The sequence below is a fragment of the Argopecten irradians genome, chromosome 6, assembly GCF_041381155.1.
Source record: "Argopecten irradians isolate NY chromosome 6, Ai_NY, whole genome shotgun sequence".
Taxonomy (NCBI): Eukaryota; Metazoa; Mollusca; class Bivalvia; order Pectinida; family Pectinidae; genus Argopecten; species Argopecten irradians.
In genome coordinates this window covers 15,757,911-15,781,880 of record NC_091139.1, presented here as the reverse complement: position 1 = coordinate 15,781,880, position 23,970 = coordinate 15,757,911, and the positions used below count along the sequence as shown (strand labels likewise).

General features: G+C 36.9%; 2 protein-coding genes across 2 annotated transcripts; one reads left to right on the top strand and one right to left on the bottom strand.

Moving 5' to 3' along the window:
- Positions 1 to 5,397: 5,397 nt before the first annotated feature.
- Positions 5,398 to 23,272, bottom strand: LOC138325144 (dnaJ homolog subfamily C member 21-like). The gene is given in 14 exon segments (XM_069270599.1): positions 5,398 to 5,536; positions 6,063 to 6,209; positions 16,554 to 16,718; positions 16,907 to 17,018; positions 17,626 to 17,738; positions 18,221 to 18,300; positions 18,620 to 18,670; positions 19,422 to 19,460; positions 19,463 to 19,597; positions 19,977 to 20,102; positions 20,337 to 20,431; positions 20,734 to 20,862; positions 21,113 to 21,237; positions 23,099 to 23,272. Coding segments are annotated over 13 exon segments (1,377 nt in total). The 5' UTR covers positions 21,228 to 21,237; positions 23,099 to 23,272; the 3' UTR covers positions 5,398 to 5,466.
- LOC138325145 (protein starmaker-like) lies at positions 14,192 to 16,012 on the top strand. Its single transcript, XM_069270600.1, has one exon. The coding sequence runs from the start codon at positions 14,435 to 14,437 to the stop codon at positions 15,278 to 15,280; it is 846 nt and encodes a 281-aa protein (XP_069126701.1). The 5' UTR covers positions 14,192 to 14,434; the 3' UTR covers positions 15,281 to 16,012.
- Positions 23,273 to 23,970: the final 698 nt, after the last annotated feature.

The following is a 23,970-nucleotide window of genomic DNA, read 5'->3' as shown; positions in this document are numbered from 1 at the left end:
TCCCATTCCCAAGAAAACAGATACTGTATGTCCTGGAAAATTAAGCTTAATTGAAGGCTTTGCGTTTTATAAGCAGTCTAATATCTGCATGGTCGGGTGACCGACTTTGACATCAATTATATCAAGAATATTCAACTAATGTATTTGTTTTGTTTGACATTATTCTTCATTAAAATTCCTACTTAAATTAAACAAAAGAGAAGAAGTCGTTAATATGGAAATAGCCTTTTGGCCTCGCCCTCAGGGCCCTGGGGGGTCAGCCCCATCATTTGTACAATTTTCAGTCAGTAACCCATAAGGATGCTGCCAGTCAAATTTTGTTGAATTCTGACCAGGGGTTATGGAGAAGAAGTCAATTGTTGACGGACGACCGTTGACTGATGCCGTACGCCGCGGTATCCCATAAGCTCACCTCGGTCCTTCGGACCAGGTGAGCTAACAAGAGGCCCATGGGCCTTAACGGTCATCTGACTATTAGTACAATACAACATTGTCATTTAAAGATTTTAGCCCAATATCAGTACCCTGGGCCTTCTGGTTTTTAAAAACAAGTCATTTAAAGATTTTAGCCTATTTGACCCCCGTGACCTTGAATGAAGTTAAGGTCATTGATTTGAACAAACTTGGTGGCCCTTCATCCCAGCATGTCACAGGCCCAATATCAGGTTTCCAGGCCTCTTAATTATTCACAAGAAGTTATTTAAAGATTTAAGCTATTCTGACCCCTGTGACCTTGAATGAAGTTTAAGGTTATTCATTTGAACGAATTTGGTAGCCCTTCATCCCAGCATGCTGTAGGCCAAATATGAGTATATGAGGGCCTTTTGGTTCTTAAGAAGTCGTTTAAAGATTTTAGCCTATTTGACCCCTGTGACCTTGAATCAAGGTCAAGGTCATTAATTTGAACAAAACCTGGTAGCCCTTTATCCCAGCATGTCACATTTCAAATATCAAGCCTCTAGGCCTCTTGGTTATTAAAAAGAAGTCGTTTTATGATTTCAGCCTATTTTACCCCTGTGACCTTGAATGAAGGTCAAGGTCATTTATTTGAACAAACTTGGTAGCCCTTCATCCCAGCAGGTCACATGTCCAATATCAGGTCGCTAGCCCTCTTGGTTATTAAGGAGAAGTCGTTTAAAGATTTTAGTCTATTTGACCCCAGTGACCTTGAATGAAGGTCAAGGTCATTCATTTGAATAAACTTGGTAGCCCTCCATCCCAGCATGTAACAGGCCTTCGGGCAGGTGAGCTAAAACTTAATTAATTCCCTATGATGAATATTTGACCAATCCATATACAAATCTGTTAGGCAGATGTCCCATTCCCAAGAAAACAGATACTGTATGTCCTGGAAAATTAAGCTTAATTGAAGGCTTTGCGTTTTATAAGCAGTCTAATATCTGCATGGTCGGGTGACCGACTTTGACATCAATTATATCAAGAATATTCAACTAATGTCTTTGTTTTGTTTGACATTATTCTTCATTAAAATTCCTATATAAATTAAACAAAAGAGAAGAATCGTTAACATGGAAATAGTCTTTTGGCCTCGCCCTCAGGCCCCTGGGGGGTCAGCCCCATCATTTGTACAATTTTCAGTCAGTAACCCATAAGGATGCTGCCAGTCAAATTTTGTTGAATTCTGACCAGGGGTTATGGAGAAGAAGTCAATTGTTGACGGACGACCGTTGACTGATGCCGTACGCCGCGGTATCCCATAAGCTCACCTCGGTCCTTCGGACCAGGTGAGCTAACAAGAGGCCCATGGGCCTTAACGGTCATCTGACTATTAGTACAATACAACATTGTCATTTAAAGATTTTAGCCCAATATCAGTACCCTGGGCCTTCTGGTTTTTAAAAACAAGTCATTTAAAGATTTTAGCCTATTTGACCCCCGTGACCTTGAATGAAGTTAAGGTCATTGATTTGAACAAACTTGGTGGCCCTTCATCCCAGCATCTCACAGGCCCAATATCAGGTCTCTAGGCCTCTTAATTATTCACAAGAAGTTATTTAAAGATTTAAGCTATTCTGACCCCTGTGACCTTGAATGAAGTTTAAGGTTATTCATTTGAACGAATTTGGTAGCCCTTCATCCCAGCATGCTGTATGCCCAATATGAGTATATGAGGGCCTTTTGGTTCTTAAGAAGTCGTTTAAAGATTTTAGCCTTTTTGACCCCCATGACCTTGAATGAAAATCAAGGTCATTCATTTGAACAAATTTGATACCCTTCATCCAAGCATGTCAAGGGCCCAATATCAGGTCTCTAGGCCTCCTAGTTGTTCACAAGAAGTTGTTTAAAGGATTTTAGCCTATTTGACCCCTGTGACCTGAATGAAGGTCAAGGTCATTAATTTGATTTATTTGAACAAACTTGGTAGCCCTTCATCCCAGCAAGCTACATGCCCAATATCAGTACCCTGGGCCTTTTGGTTCTTGGAAAGAAGACGTTTAAAGATTTTAGCCTTTTTGACCCGTGACCTTGAATGAAGGTCAAGGTCATTCATTTGAACAAACTTGGTAGCTCTTCATCCCAGCATGCTACAGGCCAAATATCAGTACCCTGGGCCTTCTGGTTATTGAGAAGAAGTCGTTAGAATGAAAAGATTACGCACGGCACACGACGACGGAAGGTGCATGATGGCAATAGGTCATCCTGACCCTTTGTAATATATGCCATTACACTTTGTGATTGGATGTCTTGTGTGCCGAACTCTGGCCCTTGCCGGAGTACCTAGTAAAGAAATTTGTATCTAGAACTACTCAAATCTTTCTTACAGTAGTGTGTTTACGTTATTAGATGCATGTTCTTGTCTAAATATTATTTCACCTTCTCCTCAGTGGTTATGTATTGCATTTGTTTAACGTGCGTGACTTTGGCTCGGGTATGGGTACAGCCTACATGTTGTACCTGTTTAATCGTATTGATCAACGATTTGGAATTTCAACAGTATCAATCAAAATACTTAACCATGTTGTGGAAATTTGTCAACATTTCTTGTTATATGTTTCATAAGGAATGTAGAACAACACATTTATGTCATATTTTGCTTCGTGGTAAAGTAACAGGAATTAGCCTCACTGAATTGTCCCTTTAAGAAATTCAAAAAACTTGCAAATATTGCAGTAAGTGAAAGACAACAACTTCATCTGATTTATGTACATCAATTTAAATAATGAAAGACAATAAATTAGATAGCTGCCTCTTGTCATCTCTTTCCTTTTACGTTTATTTTTCGGTCTGCGATTCCGTCTTCGTAGTTTCTTGGGGTGGAGCATCCAGTCGGATGGCATGACCTTCCTTTTTTATATGGTCAAACATTTTGTTCCGTGTGGGAAAGACACTGCTACACACATTACACTTGAAAATCTGAAGAAAAGAACAGACACATTTAAGGCCTTTAAAATTTTCTTTGCTCTAAGTAAGCCACAAATCAATTTACAAAGGAAGTAAAATAAAGAAATTGCACAGATTCCTGAAATAGTGAAATAAATGGTTTGGTTTGATCACTATCAAACTGTCGTGCAATTTTAAAATCTAAAATCATTATACAGGTCATAGATTCTTTTGGGATACTTTTAACCTCATGAAAATTTTGTTTGTTAGTTTTGGACACAATTGTGTTAAAAAGGGGAGAAAATCAGAGTTTTTTTTTAACTTTTGCTCACCTGTGCTGGTTTTTCATGTCTACTGGTCCCAGAACGAATTATCACTGAAACAAAATGATATAAACACTACTAATTATTGATGCTTTTCTATTCAAGAAATTTAAATATAGTTTCACTAGTGGTTTAATTACTATAATTCCACTGAAGGTAAAGTGAACACATCCAAATTTATTATGTAGTCAAATAGACCAAGATCATAACTATTACATTCAAATAAAATTAATGCAAAAAATGATTTCAAAGGAATTCTATATCTTTATTCTTTAATTTTAAAATAAAATCAACTAAATCAATCTATGGAGGCTAAAGCCGACATAGTGATACCCAAGGTGTTACCATTGCGTTTGCACGCGACACAAAAAAAAAAAAGTTTTTTGATAGAGTAGATCCATTTTTGAGGAAATAGCTTAAACAAAACCAAATGTCCTTGGGTTCGAGTAGATGTTTTAATTCTTTACTCAGCTTATTTATATCTTCCACTACAACCATGCCTACCTCTGTGAGTTATGGTAAAGCTTGCTATATCCTTCTGACTGTTGTTCACCTATTCTCTATAGTCACTTGTTCTGGATTCACAATCTACATCGGCATTGGAACTGGAAACAGGAAATTATATTAAATAAAAATTTAGATATTCAAACACTTCAATTCTTCGAACACCTATACAATAAAGTGAAAAATAAATTTTTAGTCATTCCTTCTGTGATTGTTCTCTTTTTAGCATACAGTAAAACTTGTGACCACCTCTACATAAAGGACCACCCTGCTTAATAATGACACAGCTCTCTAGGGTGTCATACCAAATGACCCAATTTACCAGAGATAGATGAGAGATAGATAGATAGAGGTTGTGGGAATTCAAGAGAATTGGCTCAGGCACCTGGCTATAAATGAGCGGTGGGAGTAGGAGTGGTGTGTTCTAGGCTCAGTCTGTTCTCTGGTCTTTGGATGCATCCTGATAAAGGAAGGTTGTTGTTGACCTGTAAGTGTAGATATGTTTGATTAACCTATACCAAATGATAGTGCAATTGTCTTTTATTTTCCCTTTTTTTGTGAATCTGTAATATGTAAATTTTTTTTTCGGATGTTCATAAGTGTCTTCTCCGTACACGTCCCATTCTGTGACACGAGTAGTATAGGCAGGAATTATTCTAAATTTTAATCTTGATCTGACCTGCTTTTTCGATATATCTTTTAGTCTAGTAAGTTTATTCGCATGTATAATACTCGAATTAATATTTAGCCGCATTTTTGATACTAAAGATCTTACTCTGTTATGAATCAGAGTAATTTACTTTAAAGCTACCTTTATAGCTAGTTCAACCTGAACACAGGATTCTGTGTGATTGCATTAATGTATAACCTTTTTTGTATCTACAGATTTTATATGTCATATGAACTGTGTGTGGCTCCAAGCATATGTCAGTGTCTGTGTTCTCGCAAATGTATTGTCTTGTCAGTTATCCATATTTTTGGTGGGTTGATTAATATCGACAATTTGTCTGTTAAGAAACATGAAAGACTGTATAATATTCGCAAATTGAGCAATACAAGCCGTCATATGTTTGGTAGAAGCCTTTAGGAGTGTTGTTGTTCCGCTAAGCATATACTACATGTTATTACAAATTTACTAAGTCATTCACAAGGTTTGCTACCCTCAGCACATTTTCAAGGATTTAACCGAAATACAAAGTGTTGATTTTTGTTTTAAGAAAATGTTCCAGGTTAAATAAGAACAAAAATTTAATGCAGCATTTTAATTTAGATGTCTGCCTTCAATCTGATATTAGTCCTATACCTCTGTAGCTTCAGTCTTGACTTCATTGCCTTTCTTTTTCCATTTTTTCTTCTCTTTTTCTTTTCTACAATAAAAAGATGAGAGACCTTTAACACGATTGATCAAACTAGTAACAATATTACATCAGGATCAAAAGAAGTATGATTTATAACTGTCACTGTAACTGCACTTTTCATTTTCATATTGTAACTCCATAGATTGAATATCACATACTGTATAGCCCGTTATTTTTGGGGGTCAAGATTTTCCAGAAATGGGCAAAAACAAGAGCAGTTTAGTTGTATCAAAATTTCATGGATTGGCTAAAGGTACATTTATAATTCACCCATTCCTCAATTTTTTGCAGATCAAATTTTCTTTACCATAATATCATAATAATAAGTCCTGTGAAACTGTGAAAATATGAACCCCACTAAAGTAACTGACTATTCTGTATGAAAATCCACTTCATAATCACAACTTTTCATTAAAAGTGACAAAACACATGAATTCTTAATTATTTCACAACATGACTTTATAGCCAATCTAAATATATTTTATATGCGAATTTAATTTCTTGTAGTAAGACAAGTGACGAAACAGTTATCTACCTTGTATCTGGTGTAGGGGGCGCTGTCTCTTCCTCGCAAACAAATCCATTGGCAGCCTTGGAGAGCTCATCTTCATCCTCATCGTCCTCATCATCAATTGTGGCACGCTTCTGCTGTTTTCTCTTTTTCTTCTGCTTTTTTGATAATCTGAATAAAGAAATTTGAATATTTTTGGTTATTTTCACACTTATTGCATTTAGGACAAAAAAATTGAATTTCTATGATTTGAAGTCCCCCTCTCTTGCCGAGATGAACTCATATACAGATTATAACAAGAGGCCCAAGGGCCTTAACACAGTTAACGGTCATGTGACTTTATGGTGGCAATCTTCGATTTGAGATCAATCCGAAACACCATGTCAGGATAATTTTCAGCCAAATCGCACTTGCAGAACTTAAGAAGAAGTTAAAAATATATTTTCAAGTGGCAGTTGTGGCAGCTATCATGGATTTTAAATTGATTACAAAAATAACACTTAAGTTGGGACAATGTCAGAATCAATTCATGAAAGTTTCAGCCAAACTGTACTGGCAGACCTTGAGAAAAAGTTCAAAAAAATGTTTTCAAGATGGCGGCTGTGATGGCCATCTTGGATTTCGAATTGACCCGAAAAAATAATAATACTTTGTTGGGATAATGTCAGGATCATTTCAGGCAAGTTTCAGCCAAATCACACAGGTAGAAATTGAGAAGTTCAAAATGTGAAGAGTTTAATGGTACTGTTGTATTCAGTATAACTCAAAACCTGCTAATACATGTATATATCTCTTTTTTTTCCCCCATCAAAAATGGACATTATCTCATCAACCAATTAAAAGATTTAATTTTTAATCCTCCAAAAATATTTTTTTCATACTTGTGTTTGAAAGACAATGTCTCACTGATCGTTGTCAGACATTTGGTAAATATGATATTTGTAGCAACAACAAAATGGCTCAGTAATGTATTCAGGGAAATGTGTACTACCTAATGCTTGTGTTATCGTTGTCAGTGAGTGATGTATTGAAGTACACAGAGAGTGACATGGTGTTTACAGTGTTACACACACAGGCTGTCAGACAAGGAAGTCACTGACAGATTAAATAGCACATGATCTGTAGGTAGTGTGGGAATCTTCATCAACAGTACACCACCATCAACAGTATACTTCCCTGACCAAGACTTATAACTAGCCTACTTAACAGTCATTTTAAACTGAACAAATAACAGTTGACAGAGGTATATAGAAAATGAACTAAGTTTATTAACTACAACAACACAATATCATAAACAATGAAAACAATCCAATATAATAATTTCAACATTACATTTGGCGAAAGGGGTACTCAGCTACCATTAACCTATCCAAAAATATATATCCTTCTCCACGTACATATCGATTCGCACTAAATTGAGGTAGATAATAATGAAAAATAAATTGGAGAAGGATATAGAATGATAATGTTTCTCACTTTCCTCGAGAGAGTAAGCGGACTGCATAGAAGGCGTGTGTGTGCCTGTGTCACAGTGCTAGGCTTGACTAGATGAAAAAGGAGGATAGTGAAGAAACAACCAATTTCCCAAACTGGTGCAGCCTGATGAGCTACTGAATGAACCAGTTGAGAAAAAGTTTTGGAATTACAGCATATGTATTATATCATCCCGTTTGAAACTATTTCTCCTTGTACCGGGGTAGCTTGCTGAGGTACCAAGTCCGGATAAAGGGAAATAATGAAGATCAGAATAAAATGTGTTAAAGTCAGTAAATTGAATGAAATCAACATGTACACCTCTTAAACCTCATCGTTGCAACTTGCTGAGTTACAGACCAGCCAAGGAATAAGATAGTATTAACTTACATGAATGATTGAAAATTAAAATTAAAGTCAATTAAGAAACTAATATTTTGGGGATGATATGAATCTTATTGAAAACACTTGAAAATAAGATGAAAATATGAAAACAAAATGAAAATTTTTCCAAAAGCAACTGAGATACCCAAAAATACACAAATATGATGATATATATATATATACGATACGAAAAATGAAACACTTGATACATGTAATAAAATTACAACCTCACATGAAATGAATACACATGAAAATAAATATCAGACAATGCCATATGGCATGTAGTCGTAATGCAAGTAAACAGGTAGGTGGACAGGGGTGGTGGTGGTCAAGTCGAACACACCAGCTTCTGTACCAGAGTTATGTAAATGCAAAACTGAGCTTGTATACAAGTACGTACTATAAATAGAATCATTAAGCCAATCAGGAGGCTTAAAACAAGAGCCCTATATGTAAGTGTCTGTGTACGCATGTCACTACGATACTATAGGTGGGCTGTTAAAATTGACGCGGTAAATATAACTTGTAACAGTAAATGCATGATTAAATCAAAGTACCATAATTATTTGTCAATTTAAACAACGCTTATTTACATAAGCTTCATTTTAAACTGAACAAATAACAGTTGACAGAGGTATATAGAAAATGAACTAAGTTTATTAACTACAACAACACAATATCATAAACAATGAAAACAATCCAATATAATAATTTCAACATTACATTTGGCGAAAGGGGTACTCAGCTACCATTAACCTATCCAAAAATATATATCCTTCTCCACGTACATATCGATTCGCACTAACTTGAGGTAGATAATAATGAAAAATAAATTGGAGAAGGATATAGAATGATAATGTTTCTCACTTTCCTCGAGAGAGTAAGCGGACTGCATAGAAGGCGTGTGTGTGCCTGTGTCACAGTGCTAGGCTTGACTAGATGAAAAAGGAGGATAGTGAAGAAACAACCAATTTCCCAAACTGGTGCAGCCTGATGAGCTACTGAATGAACCAGTTGAGAAAAAGTTTTGGAATTACAGCATATGTATTATATCATCCCATTCCTGAAAACTATTTTTTGCAGACCAAATATTTTTTACCATAATGCCATAAAAGGGAAAGTCCTGTGAAACTGAATAAAATATGTTAACCCCACTAAAATAATGACAATTCTGTACAAAATCCACTTCAAAATCACAACTTGCTGATTACAAAGTGCAGGAATAAATGTATTAACTTACATGAATTTTGAAACATAAATTTATAGTCAATTAAGAAATAATATTTTATGTGGGAATATGAATTTCTTGTACTTAAACAAGAGATGAAACAGTTTTCCAAAACCAGTTTGATATCTGAATTTAAACTGAGGGCGCTGTCTCAAAATTCCTACGCAAACAAAGTCCATTGGCTACCCTGACTGAGACATCGTCTTCATCCTCACATCGTACCTCAGACTATCATCAATTGTGACGACTTCTGCAATTTTCTCACACTACCCAGATTATCCTCTATCTGAATAAAGAAATTTGAATGACCTCACATACCCAGACTATCCTCTACCCTGACTGAGACATACAATTGACCTCACACTACCCAGACTATCCTCTACCGTGACTGAGACATACAATTGACCTCACACTACCCAGACTATCCTCTACCGTGACTGAGACATACAATTGACCTCACACTACCCAGACTATCCTCTACCGTGACTGAGACATATGACCGACCCTCACACTACCCAGACTATCCTCTACCCTAACTGAGACATACAATTGACCTCACACTACCAAGACTATCCTCTACCATGACTGAGACATACAATTGACCTCACACTACCCAGACTATCCTCTACCGTGACTGAGACATACAATTGACCTCACACTACCCAGACTATCCTCTACCCTGACTGAGACATATGACTGACCTCACACTACCCAGACTATCCTCTACCCTGACTGAGACATATGACTGACCTCACACTACCCAGAATATCCTCTTCTCTGACTAAGACATATGACTGACCTCACACTACCCAGACTATCCTCTACCCTGACTGAGACATATGACTGACCTCACACTACCCAGACTATCCTCTACCCTGACTGAGACATATGACTGACCTCACACTACCCAGACTATCCTCTACCCTGACTGAGACATATGACTGACCTCACACTACCCAGACTATCCTCTACCCTGACTGAGACATATGACTGACCTCACACTACCCAGACTATCTTCTACCCTGACTGAGACATATGACTGACCTCACACTACCCAGACTATCCTCTACCCTGACTGAGATAAATGACTGACCTCACACTACCCAGAATATCCTCTACCCTGACTGAGACATATGATTGACCTCACACTACCCAGACTATCCTCTACCCTGACTGAGACATACAATTGACCTCTCACTACCAAGACTATCCTCTACCCTGACTGAGACATACAATTGACCTCTCACTACCAAGACTATCCTCTACTCTGACTGGGACATATGACTGACCTCACACTACCCAGACTATCCTCTACCCTGACTGAAACATATGACTGACCTCACACTACCCAGACTATCCTCTACCCTGACTGAGACATATGACTAACCTCACACTACCCAGACTATCCTCTACCCTGACTGAGACATATGACTAACCTCACACTACCCAGACTATCCTCTACCCTGACTGAGACATACAATTGACCTCACACTACCCAGACTATCCTCTACCCTGACTGAGACATACAATTGACCTCACACTACCCAGACTATCCTCTACCCTGACTGAGACATATGACTGACCTCACACTACCCAGGCTATCCTCTACCCTGACTGAGACATACAATTGACCTCACACTACCCACTATATCCTCTATCCTGACTGAGACATACAATTGACCTCACACTACCAGACTATCCTCTACCCTGACTGAGACATATGACTGACCTCACACTACCCAGAATATCCACTACCCTGACTGAGACATACAACTGACCTCACACTACCCAGACTATCCTCTACCCTGACTGAGACATACAATTGACCTCACACTACCCAGACTATCCTCTACCCTGACTGAGACACCAGACTATCCTCTACCCTGACTGAAACATATGACAAACCTCACACTACCCAAACTATCCTCTACCCTGACTGAGACATATGACTAACCTCACACTACCCAGACTATCCTCTACCCTGACTGAGACATATGACTGACCTCACACTACCCAGGCTATCCTCTACCCTGACTGAGACATACAATTGACCTCACACTACCCAGACTATCCTCTACCCTGACTGAGACATATGACTGACCTCACACTACCCAGGCTATCCTCTACCCTGACTGAGACATACAATTGACCTCACACTACCCACTATATCCTCTATCCTGACTGAGACATACAATTGACCTCACACTACCAGACTATCCTCTACCCTGACTGAGACATATGACTGACCTCACACTACCCAGAATATCCACTACCCTGACTGAGACATACAACTGACCTCACACTACCCAGACTATCCTCTACCCTGACTGAGACATACAATTGACCTCACACTACCCAGACTATCCTCTACCCTGACTGAGACACCAGACTATCCTCTACCCTGACTGAAACATATGACAAACCTCACACTACCCAGACTATCCTCTACCCTGACTGAGACATATGACTAACCTCACACTACCCAGACTATCCTCTACCCTGACTGAGACATATGACTGACCTCACACTACCCAGGCTATCCTCTACCCTGACTGAGACATACAATTGACCTCACACTACCCAGACTATCCTCTACCCTGACTGAGACATATGACTGACCTCACACTACCCAGGCTTTCCTCTACCCTGACTGAGACATACAATTGACCTCACACTACCCAGAATATCCACTACCCTGACTGAGACATACAATTGACCTCACACTACCCAGACTATCCTTGACCCTGACTTAGACATATGACTGACCTCACACTTCCCAGACTATCCTCTACCCTGACTGAAACATACAATTGACCTCACACTACCCACTATATCCTCTATCCTGACTGAGACATACAATTGACCTCACACTACCCAGACTATCCACTACCCTGACTGAGACATACAATTGACCTCACACTACCCAGAATATCCACTACCCTGACTGAGACATACAATTGACCTCACACTACCCAGACTATCCACTACCCTGACTGAGACATATGACTAACCTCACACTACCCAGACTATCCTTTTCCCTGACTGAGACATATGACTAACCTCACACTACCCAGACTATCCTCTACCCTGACTGAGACATATGACTGACCTCACACTACCCAGAATATCCTCTACCCTGACTGAGACATATGACTGACCTCACACTACCCAGACTATCCTCTACCCTGACTGAGACATACAATTGACCTCACACTACCCAGACTATCCTCTACCCTGACTGAGACATATGACTGACCTCACACTACCCAGGCTATCCTCTACCCTGACTGAGACATATGACTGACCTCACACTACCCAGAATATCCACTACCCTGACTGAGACATACAATTGACCTCACACTACCCAGACTATCCTCTACCCTGACTGAGACATACAATTGACCTCACACTACCCAGACTATCCTCTACCCTGACTGAGACATACAATTGACCTCACACTACCCAGAATATCCACTACCCTGACTGAGACATATGACTAACCTCACACTACCCAGACTATCCTCTACCCTGACTTTGACACATGACTGATCTCACACTACCCAGGCTATCCTCTACCCTGACTGAGACATATGACTGACCTCACACAGGCCTCACAGAGGCACGGCAGTCTTTATAACAATGCTTGAAAACTATCCTAATTGGTACATATTGGAGATATTCAATCTGATGCTCCAATTTGAACTGTCCTGATACCTGAAACACAAAGCTATCATGATGGAGACACAGCATTGTTCATGCACTGCCATAATTGATACAACGAAGTCCCTGTCCTGTCACTACTTGGGCATGTCATTTTGTCTATCTCTATTGCCATCTGATATCAACTTTGAGTAAAGTCATGCTGAAAAGTCAGCAGATTAACAACAATATAAACAATACATGTACATCAATAAAGTTGATTGAAATAAATTTAAAATGACTGCAGTAAGTAAAATTAATTCACAAGTAGATTGTCATGGGTCAATTTAAAACTAACACCTTTTAAACATTCAATAGCTTAATAGACATTAAATTGTATTTAGTATAGTATCTGTATTTACAAATATTAAGATGTACAGTGTTTGCATCTGTGACCAATAGTGTTTGTAACTTGTAACTGTATATCTTAAGTTTGAACCTTTGACCTATGACCCCTGTTTGATAGAGGTCGGATTTCACCATTCAAGTGTTCCCTGTCTTCAGTTCATAGCCTGAATGACAACATACAAGTTTCTCTCCCTGACTACCATAAATATCCACACAGAGATCTACAGAAATCTTGTTTGTAACCATAGCTATGATCATACATTTTAGAATCCCAAATACAGTGAAATCTTACCATTCTACTGACTACTGTTTTATAGATATTCTGTAACTTGGTACCATACCTAGTATACTTCATTTTGATAGTTAGCTTTAAATTCAACAAGCAATTAGCCTGAGCCAGTCACCTGCTACCAGGGGATTATAGTGCATGTAACTGGCTCAATATCAAATCCTCTCTTATAATGTTAAATTTTCTAAGGAATTAATCTTGACCTACAGGCATGTAACTTTGATAAAGACCATTAATTTAAGCAAACTTCATCATTGCTAATGTACCTATGATCAAAATCTTGTGAGGAGTCTTATTGTTTCAGAGTTTCAGTTCTATTCTACTCTAGCATCCTGGAATGACGGTCAAGGTGGTTTATTTCCACAAAGTTAGTAGCTCTGCTTCCATCCCGCTATAGGCTCAATATATATCAGGACTCAGCTCAGAAAATACATATATTGTTCACAGATTTTTGCTTATTTAACCTTTGTCAAATTGAATGAAGGCAAAGTTCATTCATTTGAACAACTTGGTGATTCTTCATCTGAAACTCTTAAATCCTAATATAAAAGTCTCATGGCCTCATTATATTTAAAAGAAAGTCATTTCTAGTTAAAAGAAACAATCTTAAAGGTCTCATTTATATGAACAGATACGGTATCTGTACAAGGGAGGGTGACACTACTGCTACAACAAGTCATTGATACAAGAGGATACAATTATATGGACAGGAAGTGTTTATAAGGACGCCACAGCACTCTGTCACTTCACACATAGACAGCCCTGGAACAACCAACAGCAGCAGTCAAACAAAAACTTCTGTCGTTGGTTTTTTTGTATTGGATTGTGTATATTCTGACAATATCACTGAAGTATTCACGGACTAAAGGAGCATTGTAACAATGTTTTGGCCGGCAGTTTTTGTGTTTGTTTTTGGACCAATGTCGGTATTGACCCTACCCACCACACCTGAAGGTTTATACCTACCCTCTAACTATGACCAACCCAACCCAACCTTCAGTGCCTCTACCCCCGGGGGAACTCGAACTTATTCTTGACACCCTACTAACCCAGGTAGACCGACACAACACCTGGCTGGAGACACTACAAGGTGACGTTAACAATCTTGGTGATTCTGTCGAAATTCAATCACTCGACATCCAGAAACTTAAGAAAGATTTTGACAAGGTTAAAAATGGGAAGAAATCCTCCAAGCAAAGCAGCGAGGATAGTTTAGAATCTGAAGACAATCTGATTGATTCATTATCTCTGGAGGACTTGTCCTGGGGCAAAAGCGGGAGTAAATCATCTGATGATTCATCTAATGGTTTATATGATGAGGACTGGGGACTCTTCAGAAAAAACGGTGATAAGTTCTCAGAGAAACATGGTTCAACTGGACACAAAGGCGAGAACAAGGACAATAAAGATACAGAAGTGAATGAAAATGAGTCTGAAAAAGATAGTGAGGAAGAAGTAGAGGAAGAAGAGGAAGAGGAGGAGGAATCTGAACAACCAAGAAGACATGGGAACTGGTGGCACAGTAACAGGTGGAGAGGAAATAACAGGAGAGACGACTCACACAGCACAGAGGGAAGTAGCTCTGAGGAGGGAAACAATAGACGCAGAGGTCTAACGGGGGATTACAAGAGAGGTAACGAAGATAACACAGAGGAAAGAAGCTCAGAAGAGGGATACGATGCACACATGGAAAGTAACGAGGAACAAAGCTGGGAGGAGGAAGATAGCATCTCACAAGAAAGTCATAACCACCAAGAAAGTAACAGTCACAGTAATAATGAGGAAGACAGCGAAGAATACGGTGAAGAATACAAAAAATGATAATGGATCTATATGTAACTGTGCTGTAAAGTTGTCTGTACCTGTGCTGGACATACTGTTTTGTCTGTGCAGTTCAAATATAAGTGCAATTAAAACTGTCAAGGAGGATATTCTCCATAACTTAAGAAAATTATTTTCTATTCAAATTCTTGGTAAGTGTATATTTCACTTTTTCCAATAACATGTCCATAAGTTCTAAGTATAAAGTAGTATTTACAACAAGATTAAACAAAGAAATGTCATTTGTTCAATAATTCAAATTAAAAACTTCTCAGTATATTGATCTTTATAAATTTTTGTTCTTTTTGCACATCAATCATTAAGGAATATGAATTCCATTTAGGCCTAGTCTATACAAATGAGTGAGTGAGGCGTAAAGACAAAACTACACGTATACCAGGTAGCCAGTTGTTGCAAGGATGATGTTTTTATGAATTTCTTACTTTAAGGAATTTGAATTCCATTTAGAGCATGACAATACGTGGTATTTTCTAGTTATTGATTGTAGCTGACCATCATCAACTGAAGTGATAACAGCTACAAGAAAACTTGTCTGCCATTTTCATATCGAATTAGTGGCGAGAATCTTTGGGAATGACATTGTGACAAATCAGTACACAAACATGATGGTTTATCAAAACTGTCGCTAATTTTACCTGTACAACACTTTCATGGTTATAACATACCTAGCATTTTTCATTCCACATTAGGGTTCCTATAAGTTGTACATAATATGTGAATAAATGATGCTTTTTAACAAAATAACTTTCTTGGTTCAACAACATTGTTTTACTGGAACTAATTAATGTAAATGTATATTATCCTGCAACTGTCGCATAAACCATGATATATTACAATCTGACTTTTAATACAACAATTAATAGGACTGTTTGCAACACTGCTTATATGTTTCCAGTAAAAAGCAGTAAAAAGGAATACGTGTACACTCTCATTCAGATTTACAGCATGAATCTTTTCCTTCGCAATAAAGAAGTGTCTACTTCTAGCGAAACCAAGTAAATAACTGGCAATTTTCTTTCATTTTGAATATCATCTATTTAAATCAAATGGTTGCAGGATAAACAGAAAACACGGTTTGCTATCATGCAATACAAGTTTATTTTGGTGTGAGACTTAAGAAAGCCGAGGTGATTTGTTAAAGCCTCATCATCTCTGCTTTCCTAAATCTCCCACTAAAATAAACCTTGTATTGTTAGATGCTAGTCGTGTATTCTCTATATATTTGTTAGTACTTATAACAAGTGATACTGACTTCTGTTTGGTATCCTCCTCCTCCTCTCTAGGTTCTGTATGAGGACCTCCTCCGACATCTAGATCATCCAACATGTCCGCCAACTCTCCGTTCTCCTCATGCATCTGTTGCCGTAGAAACGCTAAGTTTTCTTTGTGTTTCTTTGACCGTTCATGATTTGAAAATCTAGAAATAAAATGTAAGAAACTATTTCATCATTTTAATTGCCATTAGAATTTAACTAGTTACAATCAAAAATAGCCTTTTTTTTTGGAACGAGTGCTCAATATCACCCCTATAATACAAATTTTTATACATTCTGTATGATGTGAGCAGGTGATATACCCTAGAGGTTATGGTATAATGAAACTCACGCTTTATCACTCTTGAATGCCTTGTTACAGGCTACACAGAAGAAATCATCATAGTATTCCTCTTCTTCTTCCTCTTCCTCACCGTCCTGGTCACCACCCTCACCCGCCTCATCTAAAAGTACACAAAAATATCATTAGGGTATGTGTCATCCCCCTTGTCTAAAAGTATAGGAAAAGATAGCATCCACATACAAGCAGGTATGGTAATTACAATATGCTGTATCTATTCAAGTATACAAACATACTAAGTATCAAAGAAACACAATTTAACAAAGTATGACAATTTATTGACTTGTGCCCTATCCGGGCCTAGAACATACAATCTACGGCACCCAATCGCCTAGCCAAATATACCTGCGCCTTCTATCACGGCCCCTTGGGACGTGGATGTGGCATCGGTAGAAGGCGCAGGTATGTTTGGCTAGGCGATTGGGTGCTGTAGATTGTGAATTTGAGGCCCGGATAGGGCACAAGTCAATAAATTGTCATGCTTTGTTAAATTGTGTTTCTTTGATATCAAACATACTAAGTTACAGATTTATACAAAAAATAGCAATGGAATCAATCCATTACAAAAATGGAATCCATCCAATACAAAATCTGCACAAATTGATCAATCTCAACTGCATAGCCACTAATTTTACATAAACCTTTATAGCCTCACACAACCTAGATCTATGTTTTATCTAAGTATATTTGTATCAATTAAATAAACCTACCTTCTGGATGTGTCTCTCCAAACTGGTGAGACAGACTCTTTTCTAATTTCTGTAAATCATCCTCCAGTTCTGTCATGGCCGACCAGTCTGTTTCCTTGTAATTCTCCATTTTCCTGATTAACCAGAAAATAAGATGTCAATATTCAAGTCCATATTTGCATATAACAGAGTTATCTGCCCTTACGGCTATAGGTATTAATTGTGACGTCATGTGTTTCCCGAGGATCACATGATACTTTTCAGAGGAAATGACGTGACTTGCCCTCCCCGCTCACAAAATGACATCAAAATGGATACCTCAACGAAAATGTAGGTAACTCTGTTATACGCTAAGATGGAATTGGCATTGCATTGTTGTCAAGTCAGTCTAGCATAACAAGTTCACTGTACAGTAAGAGTTAAAGGAGACATGGGCACAATTATCTGCAGAATTAATGATGATAACCATAAACAGAGGATTTTCTTCTAAATATCCATCATTTCCTGAAGATTGATATATAGATCTCTAATGGCTAAACTTTGTGACAAGTCAAAGAATGGTAAGAAACAAAATCAAATCATTATTAGACGGGGAGTGACATCAGGTTGAACTTACTTAAGTCTTTCCTGTATTTGTCTTTCTCGATTTTCTTTGGCTTTTTTCTTTATTTCTTCATTTCTTTCTTCCAACAGTTTCTGTAAAAAAAAGTATTTTAGTATAAAGTAATTCATTGGAAAAACAATATTAAGACATTAATGGTTTCAGACATAAAAAAATTACTTATTTTCTTCAAATTACAAACTGTAAGCTTACCTTTGTCCTCTTCTTTATAAACTTATTACTTATCTGTAAGCAGAGGACAGTAATACAAACCTTGTAAGCCTGTACTCTCTTGTCCCTCTTCTTTATAAACTTATTACTTATTTTCTGTAGCAGAGGACAGTAATACAAACTTGTAAGCCTGTACTCTCTTCTTATTTTCTTTTTCTGTAAGCAGAGGACAGTAATACAAACCTTGTAAGCCTGTACTCTCTTGTCCCTCTTCTTTATAAACTTCACCAAGGCCTGCAGAAAGAGGAACAATGTATACAGGAGAGTTAAACATTGAAAGCAAGTACCGTATTCACCCCAATTAGCGCCATTGTCCCCATTAGTACCCCTACCCATTTTTGAGGGTTCACATTCCTGGCATTAAATGCAGACTGAAACTGTGAAAACATGCCAGTTTCTCCATTTCATTTCTTTTGCAAATTGATTAATGGTTTACTTTGCACAAACATTTTGTGAAAGTTTTGTCATATTAAGTACCACTACAATTTTTCGGTGCCTTTGGTGGAATATGGTATGTCTATATTCTTAATGCAAGATATTGTTAAATGTAGCAATAATTCAATATCAAAGAAAAGGGTAAAATATCAATCCTGTATTACAAGAAAATATGTCATGTAGAAATTTTTGCTGTTTTCACAGTTCAATGGTATGGAATCATGTATATAAAACAGCACCAGATTATTCTTTTGCTACATTACATGATTAAAATCTTTTCATTGATAAACAACAAATATTTCTAGTGTGGAAATAATTCTGAAACACCAAACCACACAAAATGTTTGATGTTGTATGGTAATAAATCTGGTAAATTTCCTGTAATCTTCTGGTACATTAAATTCATATTTCACACAGTATAAACAAAAAATAACCAAATGTCTTTTATTATGAATTATCCACATATTAAACACATGGACAATACTAATGTTCCTTTAACCTAAAATATCTGATAACTTGACATTTTTTCTATTAGACACTTGAACCTTACCCTGATTTGTTCATTCCTCTCCTTTTTGGCTGCGTCTCTCGGAGTTTCTTGTTTTCTGCCTCCATCAGCCTTCGACATCGACGGTCCGGGGCTTCCCTGGTATCATACTTCTCCACCCATACATAGGACTTAGCTGTTTGGTAGCTCTCCCAGAAATCGTAGAACGGTTTCACCACCTAAACACCAAATAACGTAACTTTTTTTATCAGGAATTCATTAAACTAGCAAATGTATAAGCATTGAATGAGTGAAATCTCACATTACTACCACCTCACTTTTATAACTACCTTGCTATTACGGGCAGTTGTCTTCAGTGACAAATTTGTTCTCAATGGATATCTTTGTATTGGTCATTTCAGTACTACGGCCACCTCTCTATTTCGTATCACAACCAGTTTTCACAGTTGCAATGACAATTATTTACCACTATTTTGATAATGACCACATTCACCAAAATCCTGGCGCACAGCTAACCATGAGTAAAGTACAATGTACATTAAGTATATAAAAGTATTTATACTTTTCTATGGTTAAAAATCAACAGATGGCACTTACCTCTTCATAGGAACTTTTGGAATTTCCAAATTCTGGAAAGTCACATTCACTCTCTCGATCATCCATAAAATGGTAGTCCTCGTCAGAGAGTTTTGTGAAAACGTCTTGATACACACAGTAAAATCCCTGTAACATATCAAGTTACAAAATTTTCATTTAATTACAAATGTCACCTTGTAGTAGAGAAATGTATTACCCATGACCTGGAGATGACACAACTCAATATATCTTTAACAGTATGTTGTTTACATAGACTTGTTTACGGTTGAAATCGCCTCAATTTTAATAAATCTCATGTTTCAAGTATGTAAGTTTTTTTCAATATCGATGGATCACAATTAAATAAGAGCAGGTACTTACATGTTCATCATCATTAAATCCGGAATAACAAGAGGAATTGAAGTACTGAAACACATCCATACTGTCATCTTCATAGCAATCACCATGACCAAGACCTGAAATGCAAAGAAAAAACAATCTCCTGAAATGCAAAGAAAAAACAATCTCTAAAGCCAAGATTGATATTTCTTATATCATAATTTTAACAATATCCCCTTGTGGCCTCTGAGGCTAAAGTGATATTCTTTGTTACCATTTTAAGTTTTTAACATTATCCCTTGTGGCCTCTAAACCCCAAACTAATATTCCTTGTTTCACTGTTTAAATAATATGTATACCCCTATGTATGACAGTTTCAGGCAATTTAATTGTTGTTAACATTGTTTTTTATCAACAGAGAAAGGACAGTCAGACTTACCTCCCTTGAGGATAGCCTCTCTGTGTTTGTCGTACCATGCCCTCTCCTGTGGGTCACTGAGTACATCATAGGCTTGCTGTACAAGTCGGAACTGGCTTGTGCACTCCTCTACATTATCAGGGTTTTTATCTACAAATATCCAAAGCAATAATTCATATGAACTTCTGTATGGTGGTGCAATTTATAGGTCAAACTATAATCAGTATAGATATGTCATGGCTTTGTGGACCAGACGCAAAATTTGTATTACCAGACAGTATAATTGAATATTCAGGGTAACTTTGGTCGTTTGCTCAGTTGACATCATTGGTAAGCTAAGGCTAGCTTGTGGAGATGTATAAAAGTTTCTTCAAACAATGATAGTCATAAGAATTGATACCTGGATGCCATTTCAGTGCTAACTTCCTGTAGGACTTTTTGAGGTCATCCGCACCAGCATCCCTTTCTACACCTAGGACCTCGTAGTGACATTTCATTTTTGTCTTCCCTGCCATTTCCGGTTTTCTACAACATAAGAACATCATATATATCACTCATAAGACCCTATCAAACGTCAGAATATAAAAAAAGTCTCGAGGAGGAATCCCAATAGGAATTACATGTACAGTACTTCAAGTCTACATGATATTCTGTTTTTTCAAGTGGTTAACTGTTATACTATCTGTGAATACATATTTTAAATATAGGGGTGGCCTTTCTTTTCTAAAATAATTTATTCTGCTGCAATGCCTCTCCTTTTACACAAAGCTAACAATCAGGTTGGGGACAACCCCGTATATGCAGGATAGTCCTGCATTTGAGTAATAGTCCTGTATTTGAGGGATAATTTTGTTACTCAAATGCAGGATTCTGTGAAATGAAAATGGATAAAATTGATTTAAAAATTTGCATCAAAAAAGGGCGTCATAATTTTCAGATAGCCATATAACTAATTGGAGACTTTATGTTTTTGTGCATGAACTATTGAATTCTATTATCTCACTTTGTTTAAGGATTAACTTGAATAGATTTTTTATGTTATGGAGATATAACACAAAAATCTGAGTGTACTCTAAATAAACCGTGAAGCGGTTTATGATGAGAGTACACTCAGATTTTTGTGTTATATCTCCATAACATAAAAAATCTATTCAAATTAATCCTTATAATTCAATTAACTAAAGATAATCTCTTCAATATTTAAAATTCATTTTGGGACTCTTTTGTCTATGAAATCATTACGCCGTCATCTCAGCCAATCAGAAGCAACGTTACAAACGGCGACGCCATTTTTTCCTTTTTGGGCTGATAAAGTAAATTTTTAAGCCAATGAAATTACTCGTAACAAGCACAATTGAATTATAATAAAATGACAGTTGAGGTGCTCTCCATAGACTACAGTGTATAGCCATCAGGTAAATTTAGTGCCAATGTCATGGTTGATTGACTTTTACCTGTGTTCTATTTTTAGCCCCATAGTAAGCAATAGAGGTGATTTTGTTTGTGACTTTTACAAACATCTAGATAATGAAATTTGTTTCTATTTGAGTAATAATGTGGAAAGTTGTATAAGTGATAATGTCATATAAAAATTATGAGGCCTTTTTTGATGACAATGTTTAAAACAACTTTATCACTTTTGATTTCACAGAATCCTGCATTTGCGTAAAAAAATTATCCCTCAAATACAGGACTATTACCATACACAAATGCAGGACTATCCTGCATATACGGGGGTGTCCTCAACCTGAACAATAGTAACATACTTCTAAGCCGTTCAGCAACTACAAAATAACAATGCTGTTATTCAAAATGTAAGCGTATTAGACCATTATAAGAATATAAATACACAGAAGAAAATGTTTGATGAAAAATAAAAAAAAATAGCAGTTGTTTACTTGTGTATATACGTAGTTACTAGGCCTAGTTAAAACTGCAGAATATGTTACCTTATCCGTCGGACGAGAGATATCTATCAAACGTCCGAATATAAAAGAGTCTAAAGGAGGAATCTCAATAGGGATTATCTGTTTACCATCACATGCAATCAATGCAACAGGAAGGTATATTTCTTATATTGAATTTAAATTACAACCATACCAACTTTCATTGACGTTAGGAAGAGAGACTAAGAAACTTACGTTAAATGGCCATTGAAATACAGCCACAAGCTTAAGTCAGACAGTGAATTAGCCTAGCTACTGTTTTAGCGGAAAAGATATCTTCTTCTGTCTGACTGTACAACAGTAGCTAACAGTGAAACGTATAACAGTTGAAGAACTTGGAAACAAACGATGAATTTCAATGAACGTTTATGATCGTTTTACAGGGAAACTTCACGTTCAAGAATGACTTGAAAATAAACAATATACTGAATTGTACATACCTACATTCACGTCCGAAACATCACAGATAGAAACCTCTTGCACAATCCACACGTTTTCGTCTCCGACCACCGATTAACGTTCGCTCCTCCGAATGAAGAGATTTCCGCAAAGGGGGAATAACTCCTAATCAGTAGTAACAGAGTATGGACTTGAACCCAAAATAAGTTGTTCTGCATGTTTAGATATGATTTTCAGATGGTTATTGATGGTTTCATTACAATGATTTGTTATCTAAAACGTCAGGAAATTTTTGATACAATAAATGTAAGTCTATATAAATCCATATGTCTGTGCTATACTGTACAGTAATGATTCCATACCAATCAGTCTATACTGTAGATGCACAAGTTTTATTTTTTCTATATAAAATCAATATACATGTATGCTGTCAATATCAATTTTTGTACTACATGTAATAACAGTCGTTGATTGGGTATCAATTATGTAGCACTTATATCAAAAACTTTGGCAATGCCTTCTGTTACATTATGATTCACAATGCTAATTCACAATTTTTCATGTTACATTTCTTATTTCAAAATTTAAATAAACGCTATATCATAATTCTTTTTAAATTCATCAAAATATAATGTAAGATAGTACTGTTAACTCAATGAAATGGGGAAGTTAAGAAAATCTATAAAAGATTTCAGAACCCCACCCCCCCCCCCAACTTTATTAACCGTAAAAAATTCAAGATGGCCACAATATCATATTTTCTAAAGATGGATCTTCTCAAATAAAACACATACCCCAGAAATTCCTTAAAAGAAAACAAACATTCGGTACTCTCTTGAATAATTCTGGGATTGAAAATAATCAATTTTATCCAAGTAACTTTAATGAATCCATAATATATTTGGCTGTATAC